Raw genomic sequence first — 15178 nt, 5'->3', positions numbered from 1 at the left:
TGTATGAATAAGGTGAGTGATCAATCATGTGTCATGGCTATTGTGATTTGTTGCGACCTCTATAGCTGCAGTCCAACCGTGGGCTTCCGAGGACATAAGTTAGATAGGCACGTACGTTTGTTTCTAAGTGTTATAATAATATATAAATTCACTTGGTTCTTGGAACAAGGGTCGGATACAGGAGGCAGTAGTCCTTGAAACGGCGTGTATTGTGAGGAGGTTCCTCACTCTGAAGCCCTGACCACCGGTTGCTTGGGCATTCAAAAGCCCTGCAAGCGGAAAGTGGATGGTTCTTCTTATAAATTTTTAATAGTTTTTTTTTCAAGCATTTCAATAAATGATAGAGAAATAAATGTTAATATGTATATACATAGTAAGTATATAAATATCCGTTGTATAATAGTGATATATTAATGTATAGTAAGCATGTATATAATAGCATTAGTAAACCCAGCAATAGGACCTAAATAAGGTTGCGGATGGAACAGGCTTTATTGTTGTTATTGTGATTTGTTACGGCCTTGGATGCGGATCATCCGAGTTGTCTTCCCAAAAGGAAATTAGTTTGATTTGTTCCACTCCATACACATTTATTGTTCGAATGTCCGAAGTGATTGATTTCTCAAACGCTATATAATATGTAATAAACAGTAAAGCTTAATTGTCTATAATAATATTATCATTGTCAACCCATTACCAGCCCACTACAGGATATGGGTCCCTTTTTAGAATGAGACTCTATTAGATTTAGGGTTTATTTAGACTTTAGTCCGTCACACTGGCAAAGGGCGAATTGCTAGACTTTACACTCCTGTGGGAGTACTATGAAGATCTCTCAGGCATGCAGGTTTTACTTACTATGTTAAAGCAAGTGTCATTTTACTTCTTAAAACGCTAATAATATATAAATCCGAACTATAAAAGGAGGCTTAAGTAATACTTTACGTTTTTGACGATCTCCCTGGCGCAACGGTCTAAATTTTCTCTAGTTTGGTTTAGCCGTGGCTAGTTACCACCCTACCGACAAAGACGATTGCGATTGTGCCTCTAACCGATTTAGTGTTCCGGTGCGATGTCGTGTAGAAACCGATTTGGGGAGTATGACTACCATACTCCCTAACAGGTTAGCTCACTATTCAACTGCATCATAACTTACCACCAGGTGAGATTGCAAACAAGGGCTAACTTTTAGAGGAATAAAAAATATATGTATACTCTACCCTAGGATACCCTCTTCTACGCTACGTTAACATATCTGATTGCATACAGAAAATGAAGCTTAATTTTTGTTTTTGATTTGGACTAACACAAAATAGTTCTTGTTCATCATCATCATAATCATCACCTCAACCAATTGACGTCAACTGCTGGACATAGGTCTTTTATAGGGAGTTCCACAATACACGGTCCTGGGCCGCTTGCCTCCAGCGGCTCCCAGCTCCCGACAGATGACATCAGGCGAGTGCCTGATGTCATCTGTCCACCTCATTGGGGGCCGACTTAGGGCGCTTGTACACGCTAAGAAAATTTGCCGTTCCTGCGACAGACAAGACAAATTTTTCGTGTAGACGACAAGAATTTTGTCTGTTCCACACACGAAAACTTTTCGTGTCTTCCGCAGACAAGACCAATGGAAACGTGTACACGACACGATTCTTTTCGTGCAGTCGACAGTCGGGCGTAGGGCGCGCAAGTAATAACAAGTGTAATCAGTGAGTTTCGTTTATTTATATAAATGTTAACTACAAAGCAAAAAAGAATGATAATTGCATATTATTATTATAACAAAATAAAAAAGGAAACAAAAAACAAGAGACTTTACTGGGTTCATCCAATTATACAAGAGAAAAATGGGTTTGGCGGGTTCATTACCCTTTACCGTGTCATGCGACAACATGAGGAAAAATTTGTGGATTATTTTCGCATGAAAATGTCTACGTTTGACAAGCTTTTGACAACAATAGAAAATAATATACGACATGAAAATACCAAAATGCGAGAAAGTATTCCTCCATACATTAGATTGGCCGTAACATTAAGGTAAGTAATTTTTTTAAGCATATTGATTTGAACGTTATACAATAATAAATGTCTTTGAAGTGTTACATGTTTCCAAATTCAACAGACTCCACATGTTCATATTCTTCAGAAAAGTCAAAGTGAAATTCATCTGTATGCGATGTTTCCACACTACTAATAGTTTCGGTGTCAAATTCAATGGATGTAGATTTTTGAGTACTGTAACCTGGTCGAGTCGAGTATGATGGGCCGGGTACGTTAAATGACGACGTAGAAGGCTGCGTTGTTTTGTAATACTCAGTACTCCATTGATGCTGAACATCACTTCCCTTTCGTTGTTGCGTAGAACGCACAAGTTTTAAAACTTCAAACTGGAAATCCACCATTTCCTCATCACTGAACTTATCAACACTCGGAGCTATACTTTTAAAAAATGACATGGCACGGCTCTCTTCTTCTTTGGTAACAGCCTTTATAAATTCTGCCATATTTTTGTCCACCTCGCTAACATCCTGTTTCTTTTTTTTCGCGATCGGTGTATGTTCTACGGGACTTTTTTCCACGTTTGTTGTTTCGGGTATATTTGACTCAGTGTCTCGGCGTGTTACAATTTTTGTCAAAAATAACATTTCGTCGTAAAAATCACATTTACGAATCTTCTTAGCACCCGATCCCGATTTCATTTCTTTAAGTCTTCTGTGACATTTCATCCACCTATCTCGCAAACTTGTCCATTTTTTTGCTGTAGACTTTGCTGAAACAAAAAACGAACTACCGTTAGAAAGTAGGTACCATCTATTGCAAGTAGACATAAACTTCATATAAAAAAGGAAATGACCTCATTGTAAGAGTAAGAACACACTTGCAATTAATCGCACTGCAAGTTGCAAGTGTGTTCTTGCTCTAAGACATTGTTACAATTTTTTACAGATACATGGCAACTGGAGATACCTTCGCACGTCTTCATTTCGATTTTCGAATCGGAATAAAAACAATAGCGAACATTGTACGTGAAGTTACTCATCATATTTGGTCAGAATTATCTACAGTTTATATGCGGATGCCAACACAAGAAGAATGGTTGAATATAGCACAAAGATATGAAATAAATGCCAATTTTCCACACTGTCTTGGAGCACTGGACGGGAAACATATTAGAATAATTAAACCCGAAGAAAGTGGATCAATGTTTTTAAATTATAAACATTTCTTTTCTATTGTTCTCATGGCTATTGTGGATTCCAACTACAATTACATTTTTATTGATGTAGGGTCGTATGGTAAAGAATGTGATTCAAATGTTTTCAAAGAAACACAGTTTTGGAAAAAACTTGTTGACAATACGTTAAACATACCATCCCCATGCTCTATAATAAATACTAACTATATATTACCATATGTTTTTGTAGCTGATGAAGCTTTCGCACTTCATGCTAACGTACTTCGACCCTACGGTGGTAACGAACTCACAAAAGAACAAAAGATATTTAATTATCGCTTGACAAGGGCAAGAAGATACGTCGAGTGTGCATTTGGAATAATGGCCAACAAATGGAGAATTCTGCACCGATCTTTAAACTTAAGTCTCGATTTAACAGTTGCTATTGTAAAAACTACTTGCGTTTTGCAAAATTTTATTCATACAGAAGAAGGTCACGTTGAGCCTTTAATCAATCGAGACCGATTAAATAGTCCATTGCATTTAGAAGGCAATAATCTCACAGCAGACGAAATTCGTCAAAAATATACTGAATATTTTTCCTCTGATGAAGGATCACTGCCATGGCAAGATAAATACACATAAAAAATAAGTTCTAAAACTAAAACCCGACTACTAAATTTTAATCCAAAAAGTGTGAAACAAGGAATTATTCTTACCTGCCATATTGTTTAAATAAACAATTACATGTTATATTTTTTTTCATGTTTATACGTATTTTATTATAAGTATTAGTCATTATCGTTTTTAGCAAAGCCGTGTCCGTATGCTACTTAGCGCTATTGAACTTATGATTGCTTGCAACTTAAATCTTTTATTGTAGATGTATTTAATGTGGGTAACGACAATGATTAATATTTATAATAATATATAGCTATATAGAATATATCTAGTAATCTGTATTTTTGAAAATTGTAAAAAGATAGTAATATGTTGTATGTACTTACCATATTCATTTTTTTTGACATTTGTCATTTCGTCGAAGTCTTTGTTTAAGATAGTAAATATTTCTCTCCATGCTTCGTATGTGAGTCTTTTATCTTTATATATGTCTAAAGTTTTGTCCCACAATACCGGTCGTCCTTCTACTAAAGTTATAAGTAACTCATCAGCCATTTTGTACTCTACGCTGCAATACACGTCCACACCAAACGCACAACGCACAACAAAAACTGGGCTGGCTCAACCCTACTACACCGCCCCCCCGCCGCTCCGCAACAACGTTCGCCGCGTCGTGTCTTGCGCAGACAAGATTTTTTTTCGTGCACCGCTGCGAGCAGTGTACACAGTTATTTTCTAGTTACGACACGAATTCTTAGGTACGCCCGGCGTTTTTTCTTAGCGTGTACAAGCGTTAACCGGTGCGGGGTCGCCATTCCAGCACCTTAAGACCCAACGTCCATCGATTCTCCGAGCTATGTGCATTGCCACTTCAACTTCGCAACTCGCTGATCTATGTCGGTAACTCTATTTCTTCTACGGATCTCCTCATTCCTGATTTAATCACGTAGAGATACTCCTAACATAGCTCTCTCCATCGCCCGCTGAGTGACTCTGAGCCTTCTTATGAGGACCATAGTTCTTGTTACGGTAATATTAAAGCTTATTTTTAACCAAATTTTCCACCGTTTTAAAACTATTGATTGTAGTCAATAAAAGTTACTAATCAAACGGGTCGTTAAAAAGGTAGGTAGAAGTAGCCCTACACTTATTGCTTTGTAACTATAAAACCCTACCGTACCCTTGGACCTACCAATCCAATTACTGATTAATAAGTTCCTACTAGAAAATCGTTATACTGTCTGTCGAAACTCTTCAGATGCGCTGACTGAAAAGAAAGCAATGAATCGATCATCATTGTTATTACCGTGATTTATTGCGACATCGGTTGCGGCTGAGTGAAGTTTACTTCCTTTTGTTTGATTGGCTAGTCCGATCAACATTCGTGAGGATGGATAATGGGGTTCCGTAGGTCTAAAAGGTAAGAAGGGACTCTATCTATCTGCAGTCCGTCCGCTTATCTGCACGTCTATCACCATGCTGTTTCTAATGAACCACGTCAGTTAGACATTGAAATTTTCACAAATTCCTATTACTATTAAATAAGTATTAAAAAAAAACATAACAAAATATGTAATTAACGGGGGCTCCCAAATAACAAACATGATTTTTTTGCCACTTTTATATAATAGTGCAAAACCTTTTGTACGGGAGTCCGACTCACACTTGGCCGGTTTTATTTTTAAAATGCACAGTGGAACCATATTAATGAAAACGAAATAAAATGAAAATATTCTTCTTCCTCATTAGGGCGTTGCGTTGAGTTGCGTCTTCGCAAATTTCATTTTAAACTAGCTATCGCTTGCGTTTGTCTTTTTTTCTTTTTTCGGGATTTGCAAAAAAAAAATGAAAAAAAAATTACACTTATGGTAAGGATGTAATAAGGAAGATCATAATGTAATAAGTAGCGATAAGAGATAAGATAATTATAACTATTTATGTATTTCGTATCAAGTTTTGGTTGTTGAGTCGATCTTAGTCGAATAGATTCGGTTTATTGGTTCGTAAGTCCTGTGGGAGGCATCGGCTGTGGCTAGTTACAACCATACAGAAAAGCCCGTGCCTCCAAGTGATTCAGCGTTCCAGTACTATGCAATGTAGAAGGGTTATGGGTTTAACACGATTGCTATAACCTTAACAAGTTGACCTGAAAAAGTTGCTCTTAGATTGTCTGCAAAAAATTACCATCTGATGATAATGCAGTCAATGGCTTACTTGTAGTGTGTTAAAAAAGAGTATTTCGCAATATAACACTTTTATATTTATACTAATACCTCCGCATTTTTGTTAAATTACTCATGGGACAAATAAATGTTTAACTCCCCTGCTTTTTCAAATAGAAGTGAACCTTTTTCGATTCAAAGGTGTCCGGAATATAAACTGTTGCGTTAATCAGAACCCGAGCTTTCGAAGTCGGTGCAAAGAAAATGTGTTTATGGGTCCGACATTTCGAACAAATGTAGGCTAGGGTGAATTGAGAAGTGACAAAAACCTGACGGATAAAGGCGAGGTCGAGGCGACAGACCTAAGACCCTCGCGAACGGTGTTCGTTTGAAAGACGATGTCATGTTTATTTGGCTTAAAAGGGAGGCCGTACTTTAGGTAACACTACGACATGTTTTTCTTGAAAAGAACGTGACGCTAGGGCATGAATTTTTAAGTGGTGTTACTGAGGTAAATATTTAAAGTTTTTCCGTATGTAACATTTGCGCACACCGTCTACGATTATTTAAGGGGGGACTAACGTATTAGTAGTAAGGAAGCTATAAATGGGTTAAAGTAGTTTGTTGCTTTATATTGCTCTATCTATCTCTATCTATCTTGAACTATGGCGTTACTTTGCGGAAATCCATAATATATTATGAAAATTAAGCTTAATTTGCTATACTCCGCGAACAGCAGGAGAATCTGTAAGTTAAGTTTTGTAAAGTCATTGTAAAGTCAACATCTCCTGAGGATGCTGCGGTTTCGGAGCGAAATGTGCGTAGAGGGTACATTGCCGAAGATCTGTTTGGTGTGGAGTATAAGGATTGAAGAAATTATAATTTACACCATACAGATTCTCCTGCTGTTCGCGGAGTATAGCAAATTAAGCTTAATTTTCATAATATCTTAAACTATTTTATTATATTTGTTTTATTTAACGAACGCCAATACTTGTTTCACAATACATAGTATTGGAAGTTTTGCGTGTTGTTTTTCTAGTCATTGTAACGAGCCACTTAAAAGTGTGCGTGACATTTACTACACAAAGACAATGATTAAAATTACATGGTGTCATTCAAGCTCACAACTGTAAGATTTGACTTTATAAATGTCATACCGAATCAAGAGTCAGGTCATTAGACTATAAGCCCTGGGACTTATTAAAGTGGAGATCTTTAAATGCCTTCCATTGCTCTCCACTCACGTAATTATAAAGCCCCTCTCAGGCAATTGAAACTATGTTTAATTTTTGTTAAAAGAAGTTCGGCACTAAATTAGTTTTCGTTCAATCCTGGCTACGTGACCGGCTTAATAATTGCACTTTTTCCTTTCTATTCGCAGGCCACGGAGGAGATGCGTATCGTTTCGATTGAGGGAGTTTCGTTAAATCGAAGTCGAGCTACAACTCACGAAGTGGACCATCAAACTGTAGGAAAAAGGACAAAACAAAATGTATAAAGGAAATTGCTTCCACAAATCCACTCGTATCTTGGACAATAAACGTGGGACAGCTCGGACGCCCTAATAGCAATGAAATCACGAAACCAAAACTGTCGTATCTCGGGTTCCGGTCGATATCAGCGGCTTAAGACATTATAGATGATCTATTTGGTCTATTTTATGATATTGGTGGCGATTATTTTGTACACAAATCTCGAACACTAAGTACTAATTAGGTCTAAAGGTAGTGCTGTCTCTTTTACTCGGGATCTCATAGAAAAGGATAACATCATTTTAAGGCACTAATATATTTTATTAATTAAAAATTTCAATTTTTGTCAAATTTTTCAGGTTCAAATAGCTGTGGAGCTTTCGCAATCAACCGAAATAAGTCACTGGGCAAATGCCTCCTTTCGCTCTGTAAGGGAAACGGTTTTATATCAAATTATCGTCATATATAACAAATTATAACCGGGACCAAGGGATACACGCATGCAAGGGATAGTGCTCTACGAAGCAAGTGGTGAGCACCGCCAATTTTAACAGAAAATTCCAATATCTAAAATTCTTGACCTGGCCTATGATTGAACCCAGGTTGGCGCTGTAACAAATTTTGTTTTTAAATACTATGTAAGTGTACTATGTTAATCTATGTCCATCTCCAGGATGCAAGGTTATGTGTGCCAAATATGTTTATGACTGGTTCAACGGTACTGAATATATAGATAAATTAATAAATATACTAGGTACACACACAACACACACATCGCCACCTAGCCCCAAAGTAAGCATAGCTTGTATTATGGGTACTAAGCTGACTGATGAATATTTTTATGAATAAAATACATAACTACTTAGAATATATAAACACTCAGACACTGAAAAACATTCAGGTTCATCACACAAACATTTTCCAGCTTTGGACTCGAGAAAGACGTGCCAGTCGGCCGTCGAATATGTAACAAACAGAAAAACAATCAGATACACTTTCTCGTTATGGATATAAGTGCTATTCATCATTTATTTCGCAATTCTCTATTCATCTAATGGTTGCTTTTTTATTCAAAGATAATTAATGTTTTAGTGTGATAAAATTTAACAACGACGAACTATAACGAGCTAACATTTCGGAGGTTTTATGCTGTAAATTAAAACTTTCTAAATGGATTCCAGAAACAATTTTGCTGTGAGTTCATTTAGAGTACATATTTTATAGCCATTAAAACAATATCCATTAAACAAAGGTGGTAAAAAAGTTTTGATATTTTACGTTATGGGCCTTAAAGAAAATTGCTTGGTTTTCCATTCAAAGCGCACCTTTCTCGACCTTAACAGCGGTCAGAAAGGTACACCTTATCTCCCATCTTTATTGATACTGGTAACCTTCATTATTTAGAAATAACCGTAATAAATGGTACAACTCAGCGAGCTTGATTTTAAAGGTAATTTAATTTTGCCTATAAACACAATAGTGGGTAGGCAATTGTTTTATATTATACTTTTTTTTAACTAAGTCCAGGGAGACTCGTTTTATTTTTCATCTACTTATGTTATAAAATACTAGGGAAATCTTTAAGTAAAAATTGCACTGACCGCGAGTAATTTTCCATTTGAAAACGATTATATCACAAACGTGAAAATCTCGAACTGGGGGATCAACACATCAAATTGCCAAATTGTCAGTGTTCTAACTTCTGTCTGTATCCACTTCTATTGTCATCTTATTTATCTTCATAGATTTATTATGTACATAATTTTTCTGAAACCGAGCCCTCCGCTCCCGAATAACGTGAATCAGATATTTACAGATAGAGGATAAAAAAACCTTTCTATTCACTTAAACTTAGTGCAGACTTTGTATACACCATGATTGTATAGAACATTAACAGTTTATGATATTATAACGTTGAAATTAACTGAGCACGCAAAGAGAACTGTTTATATTTTTAACCTCTCTACCCTTTGACCAAGCGCTAGAGACTAGTGTGTCTGACAGGCAATTTTCTAGTAAGTATAGTTCTTTCAAGTAAGAAACGTACATTTTTAGTTAGGAATTCAGCTCAAATGTACCAGTTTGAGAAGGAAAAGAAATCCCTTGAGGCTACTAGGGCTCTTGTATTTTGTATGGTCTTTGAGTTAACAAGATGCATAATGCACAAAGTTGGCATCATCAACATCGTTATTGCCATTAAATAAATAAATAAATATAAATATTTTGCGACAATACACACATCGCCATCTAGCCCCAAAGAAAGCGTAGCTTGTTTTATGGGTACTCAGATGACTGATGAATATTTTTATAAATAATATACATAATTATACAGATAAGCACCCAGACACTGGAAAACATTTATGTTCATCACACAAACATTTTCCAGTTGTGGGAATCGAACCCACGGCCTTGGACTCAGAAAGCAGTGTTGCCGCCCACTGCGCCATCATGTTTCATGTTTCTTGTTTGTAATAATTGAGGTATCATACAGATGACCCACATGACGGTAATCGGAAAAATATCGAATTATATGCACTGAGCAACAATTCGCAATGCATGCATGGAACATGGCCTAGAAAGTGCCGCGTAGCATAGGTGATAAATCTTATGTGCTGTGATCACACCGACAAACACGCCCTGCAGACTGAACAGCACTGCCACTTTGCGGCAGAAACAAGCATACCATCTTACTTTGTCCGCCCGCCTAGCTAAGGACTTTGTCAGACGAGCTTTGTCACAAAAAGCTCTGCTACTTCTGTGCCGTTTGTATTCCATGACTCTCTGTTACGGTTTTTGTACATTGTCTTTTCAGCCTGTAAGATGCCGAGCATTGCTGAGTTTACCCTATTTGTAAGCGGGTTGCTGACAGTAGTCAGGGTTCCAGGACTAATCGCATCGATAACGCAAAAATAATCGCTATACCACGTGAGCTGCTAGACATAGCGTCATTCCTGCACGTGCTAAAAAAATATAGAGAATGGAAGGCCCAGGTATTCAGATATTCACTATAATACCCACAATGTTCAGGATGGCACTTAGATCTTTCATTAATTAACAGTATTATTGAAGCTAAATACCTAGTTTCTCATATTAAAGTATTAATTTTATAAAAGACATCATTAAAGCCCACCAACCTGCTTTAGAGCAGTGTTGTGGGTCTGTACTCTATAAACCTGACTTCCCAAGGAGTGAAATAAAACAACTAGACTGACTCTAATACTGTATATTAGGCTTCTCTATAATTCATATTACTTATTACCTTCAAATGACTCTACTACCAGTTCGGAATGCTGTCTTCGGCAGAGAAGACCACTGGCAAGAAACTCTACCGTTGCTCTTTTATTCAATCAATTAAAACAAGACTTATAAACACAATTACAACATTATCATATGTTATAACGCTAGGCCCTTTGATACAAGACATATAAGACAGGTCAAACATAACTACTATTATCACTTATAACATCAGGACTTTTGAAACAAATTGTTTGTATAGAGCAACGTATGCTACATAAGCTATCTGTATGAAATAATGCTAGGGCTCCATATATGATACCTGAATAACCCAAAGGATATAAGAGATATACTTATCTGATGCTACATCAGGTACAACCATAGTACCAACAACTTTTAACAACTTATCTCAACTCCATCACCAGTATATACGACTCTTGTTTTGCCACAACAATATTTCGTTAAGTATGTCGTTTCCATTATAAATCATCTATTCCCAATTTGTAACGTTCTATCCACAATACTTTACTTAATCTTCTATTCTCAATTCATTAATTTAAATCCGTCCTCACTTTTCTTTGCCGCCAATCTAACTTGTCAAACTCGCGTCTCCCGCCATAGATCCTATACTTTTATTTGACAGTCTACTAAAGTCCATTATTCTATTTTCAATACATTATCAATGAGTATACAAACTATGATTTGTTGATATATTTAATATAATCATCGGGTTTATCATAGATAAAGTGCTGTAATTCCCTATTTCCTAACACGGCCATTCTGACAAGTACTTCGTTCTCGAAGTACATAGGGTTATTCTTTTGTAGGTATATGTTTTGTATCATAAGTCTTTAGGTTCAAAGAACATCCTTATAAGTACATCATCTTATGTACACCTCTATAACATTAGTTCAAATGGTATATAAGCATAAAAAATCATCAAATCAGTTACATTCTGTATACACTTTTATCAATAAACTGTAAACAATATTTTATCAAAAGATAGGCATAATCATAACATTTTATAATTAAAGTGAAAGAGACCAAAAAAAAAATTTTCATCAAAATTCCACACCATTTAACATATTATAACAATGAAATACTTCTATTAAAGTAAAAAAAATAAATGATTAATTTTCAACAATGTAAATCAAAAATACTCATTTTCATTTATCTTGTACATTTTAACATGTATAATCATAATCCAAATATTTCCATCTCAATATAAATCTCAAACAATTCATCCATTTGCCTCCAGTCCAACTTTATCAAAATATACACATAATTGTATTTCTCCTCAATTCTGTTATTTGCATTGTTAGTCTCATTTAGTCACAGATGCAATAAGTACAGTCTAATAGTCAAACCAATATATACCAAAACACCAACACCCACTGGTGATATCAACAACATCATCACTCTCAAGTGATATCAATAACATCATCACCCACTGGTGGATATCAACAACATCATCACTCTCAAGTGATATCAATAACATCATCACCCACTGGTGATATCCACATCATCATCACTCTCAAGTGATATCAATAACATCATCACCCACTGGTGATATTCATATTTTTTCCACTGTCCAAGTCAAGTAATATATAAGATAAATATAAAAACGCTAAGATGGAATTATTTCTATTAGTTTACATCTTTTTTTTTTTATCATCTCATCATAAAAGCCAAGGTATATGTTCAATTGTTATTTCTATTATTCAAAGATTATTTCAATCTATACATCAATAAAATCACCCGTTTAACAGAATCATTTATCATACAAGGACTATTAAAATTTCAAATAGAAATTGAAAATTTAAACAACTGTAGACCTAAGTATAATATAATTATTTATAATGCAACTAATATATTTTCCTTTGCAGCAGCAACATTAATTTAGTTTATATTTGTATTTATTCTTAGATAATTTTAAGAACTTCTCTAACCATCATACTGAAAGATTACTAACCTAACCCATAACATTTAAGCTGACTCCCAATTATTTTCTTCGCACAATCCAACATAGACACTAAACTATTTCATTTAGCTATTCAGTAGTAATTTTCCTTATATGTATTGTTCTGATACATAATCATATTCTATTCTATTCTACCAACAAAAATTTTTTTTTTTTTTTTTGTTTTTTTTTTTGTTTTGTTTTATGTGTATTCTTTTATATTTTCTGAATAATTTACATAATCTCTCCTATCTCGGCTTTCCTGACAAGTACTTCGATCTCGAAGTACATAGAAAAGTTCCTAAATAAAAGTTAACAGCTCGGCTAACCTGACTAGTTGCTCAATATAAACTTGAAATCTTGTATGTAATAAATAAGAATCAAAAGAAAAATCTATTACACATTCCGTTCGGCTAAACTGACCAGTTAAATTATTTTAACCTGGACAGTCTAATAAAATAAAACTTACCACAAATTCCATTTGGCTAACCTGATTAATTAAATAAAACTTGATAATTCAAATTAATCCAACTTATCACACATTCTGTTTGGCTAACTTGACTAGTTGGTTTATAACAAACAAAAGAAATATAAATCAAATCTATTTTTGACTCCAAGTAAAAAAGAGCCACTAGGCCAGTTTCAAATAATAAGTACTATCTTTGCAAAGTAGAAACAACAAAAATAAAAAATAAAAATATCACATCAATTGGTTCTCCGGACCACATATCCTTATATAGAATTTCAACAAGCATGGTGCTTTGTCTCCAGAGTGTTTCTGTTTCAGCACATAGCAGCAAAAAGTTGAGGCATCATTAAAAACATCAAACTCTTTACTATGTCCACATTTGACGGGATGGTTCTAAAAAAAGTAAATCTGCATTAGAGAAAGGCATAAATTGGGCATGAATAGGATCCAACTTCTGATGCTAAAAAATATAGAGAATGGAAGGCCCAGGTATTCAGATATTCACTATAATACCCACAATGTTCAGGATGGCACTTAGATCTTTCATTAATTAACAGTATTATTGAAGCTAAATACCTAGTTTCTCATATTAAAGTATTAATTTTATAAAAGACATCATTAAAGCCCACCAACCTGCTTTAGAGCAGTGTTGTGGGTCTGTACTCTATAAACCTGACTTCCCAAGGAGTGAAATAAAACAACTAGACTGACTCTAATACTGTATATTAGGCTTCTCTATAATTCATATTACTTATTACCTTCAAATGACTCTACTACCAGTTCGGAATGCTGTCTTCGGCAGAGAAGACCACTGGCAAGAAACTCTACCGTTGCTCTTTTATTCAATCAATTAAAACAAGACTTATAAACACAATTACAACATTATCATATGTTATAACGCTAGGCCCTTTGATACAAGACATATAAGACAGGTCAAACATAACTACTATTATCACTTATAACATCAGGACTTTTGAAACAAATTGTTTGTATAGAGCAACGTATGCTACATAAGCTATCTGTATGAAATAATGCTAGGGCTCCATATATGATACCTGAATAACCCAAAGGATATAAGAGATATACTTATCTGATGCTACATCAGGTACAACCATAGTACCAACAACTTTTAACAACTTATCTCAACTCCATCACCAGTATATACGACTCTTGTTTTGCCACAACAATATTTCGTTAAGTATGTCGTTTCCATTATAAATCATCTATTCCCAATTTGTAACGTTCTATCCACAATACTTTACTTAATCTTCTATTCTCAATTCATTAATTTAAATCCGTCCTCACTTTTCTTTGCCGCCAATCTAACTTGTCAAACTCGCGTCTCCCGCCATAGATCCTATACTTTTATTTGACAGTCTACTAAAGTCCATTATTCTATTTTCAATACATTATCAATGAGTATACAAACTATGATTTGTTGATATATTTAATATAATCATCGGGTTTATCATAGATAAAGTGCTGTAATTCCCTATTTCCTAACACACGCATTCGATTGACCAATCAGTAGCTTGCAGCACTAGAAGGTAAGATTGCCAAGCAATTGTAAGCTGACTGGTATTAACTCTGACATAAATTAATTTACATACATTAAATAGGGTTTGGTAAACTTTATGTAACAAAGACATGATTTAACGTAGTACAGATCTTGGCTCAAAGGGGTTGAAGTCTGTACAGTTCATCAAATTCAAAGGCAATATAAAGTCATACACTTTAGCGATTGTTTAAGAAGTTGATTCACGTCTGCAAAAGTTATGCTCGTTCTCCAAGAAGTTAGAGATGTCTATTATGGAACACTCATTGAATATCAATTTTATTATAATTTCGTATTGCGCGATTTAAGGTTCTGAAAGGTATACAATCTTCTGTGGGAAGAAAATAAAATAAAGGTGCTATTTAAATTTTTTCAATCATTTAGTCTTAATAGACCAGATTTAATTTTGATGGGATCTAATCAATTATATTATGTTTAATAGACTATTAGATATCGCCGTCACAAAATAGTCCATTTAATTACATGCCAGTTTTCGTCGTATATTATCTTTTTCATCAAATTTA

The 15178-nt window shown here is 34.9% G+C and overlaps 2 protein-coding genes across 2 annotated transcripts; one reads left to right on the top strand and one right to left on the bottom strand.

The window, feature by feature from the left end:
* The first annotated feature begins 1509 nt into the window (after positions 1 to 1509).
* Positions 1510 to 4142, top strand: LOC120631603 (protein ALP1-like). Its single transcript, XM_039901250.1, has 2 exons — positions 1510 to 2040; positions 2950 to 4142. The coding sequence occupies exons 1-2, from the start codon at positions 1736 to 1738 to the stop codon at positions 3821 to 3823; spliced, it is 1179 nt and encodes a 392-aa protein (XP_039757184.1). The 5' UTR covers positions 1510 to 1735; the 3' UTR covers positions 3824 to 4142.
* LOC120631604 lies at positions 2034 to 4586 on the bottom strand. The gene is made up of 2 exons (XM_039901251.1): positions 4186 to 4586; positions 2034 to 2773 (listed from the first exon to the last, which is right to left on the bottom strand). Exons 1-2 carry the CDS (start codon positions 4352 to 4354, stop codon positions 2103 to 2105), a joined length of 840 nt encoding a protein of 279 aa, XP_039757185.1. The 5' UTR covers positions 4355 to 4586; the 3' UTR covers positions 2034 to 2102.
* Between the last annotated feature and the right edge of the window lie 10592 nt (positions 4587 to 15178).

This window comes from Pararge aegeria, chromosome 18 (assembly GCF_905163445.1).
Source record: "Pararge aegeria chromosome 18, ilParAegt1.1, whole genome shotgun sequence".
NCBI lineage: Eukaryota > Metazoa > Arthropoda > Insecta > Lepidoptera > Nymphalidae > Pararge > Pararge aegeria.
This window is presented reverse-complemented; position numbering and strand designations above follow the sequence as displayed.

Coding starts and splice junctions, on each gene's coding strand:
- LOC120631603 (XM_039901250.1), top strand. CDS start 1,736: ATGTTAACTACAAAGCAAAAAAGAATGATAATTGCATATTATTATTAT. Junction 2,041..2,949: donor AGATTGGCCGTAACATTAAG/GTAAGTAATTTT, acceptor AATTTTTTACAG/ATACATGGCAACTGGAGATA.
- LOC120631604 (XM_039901251.1), bottom strand. CDS start 4,354: ATGGCTGATGAGTTACTTATAACTTTAGTAGAAGGACGACCGGTATTG. Junction 2,774..4,185: donor TGTCAAAAAAAATGAATATG/GTAAGTACATAC, acceptor TTTTTGTTTCAG/CAAAGTCTACAGCAAAAAAA.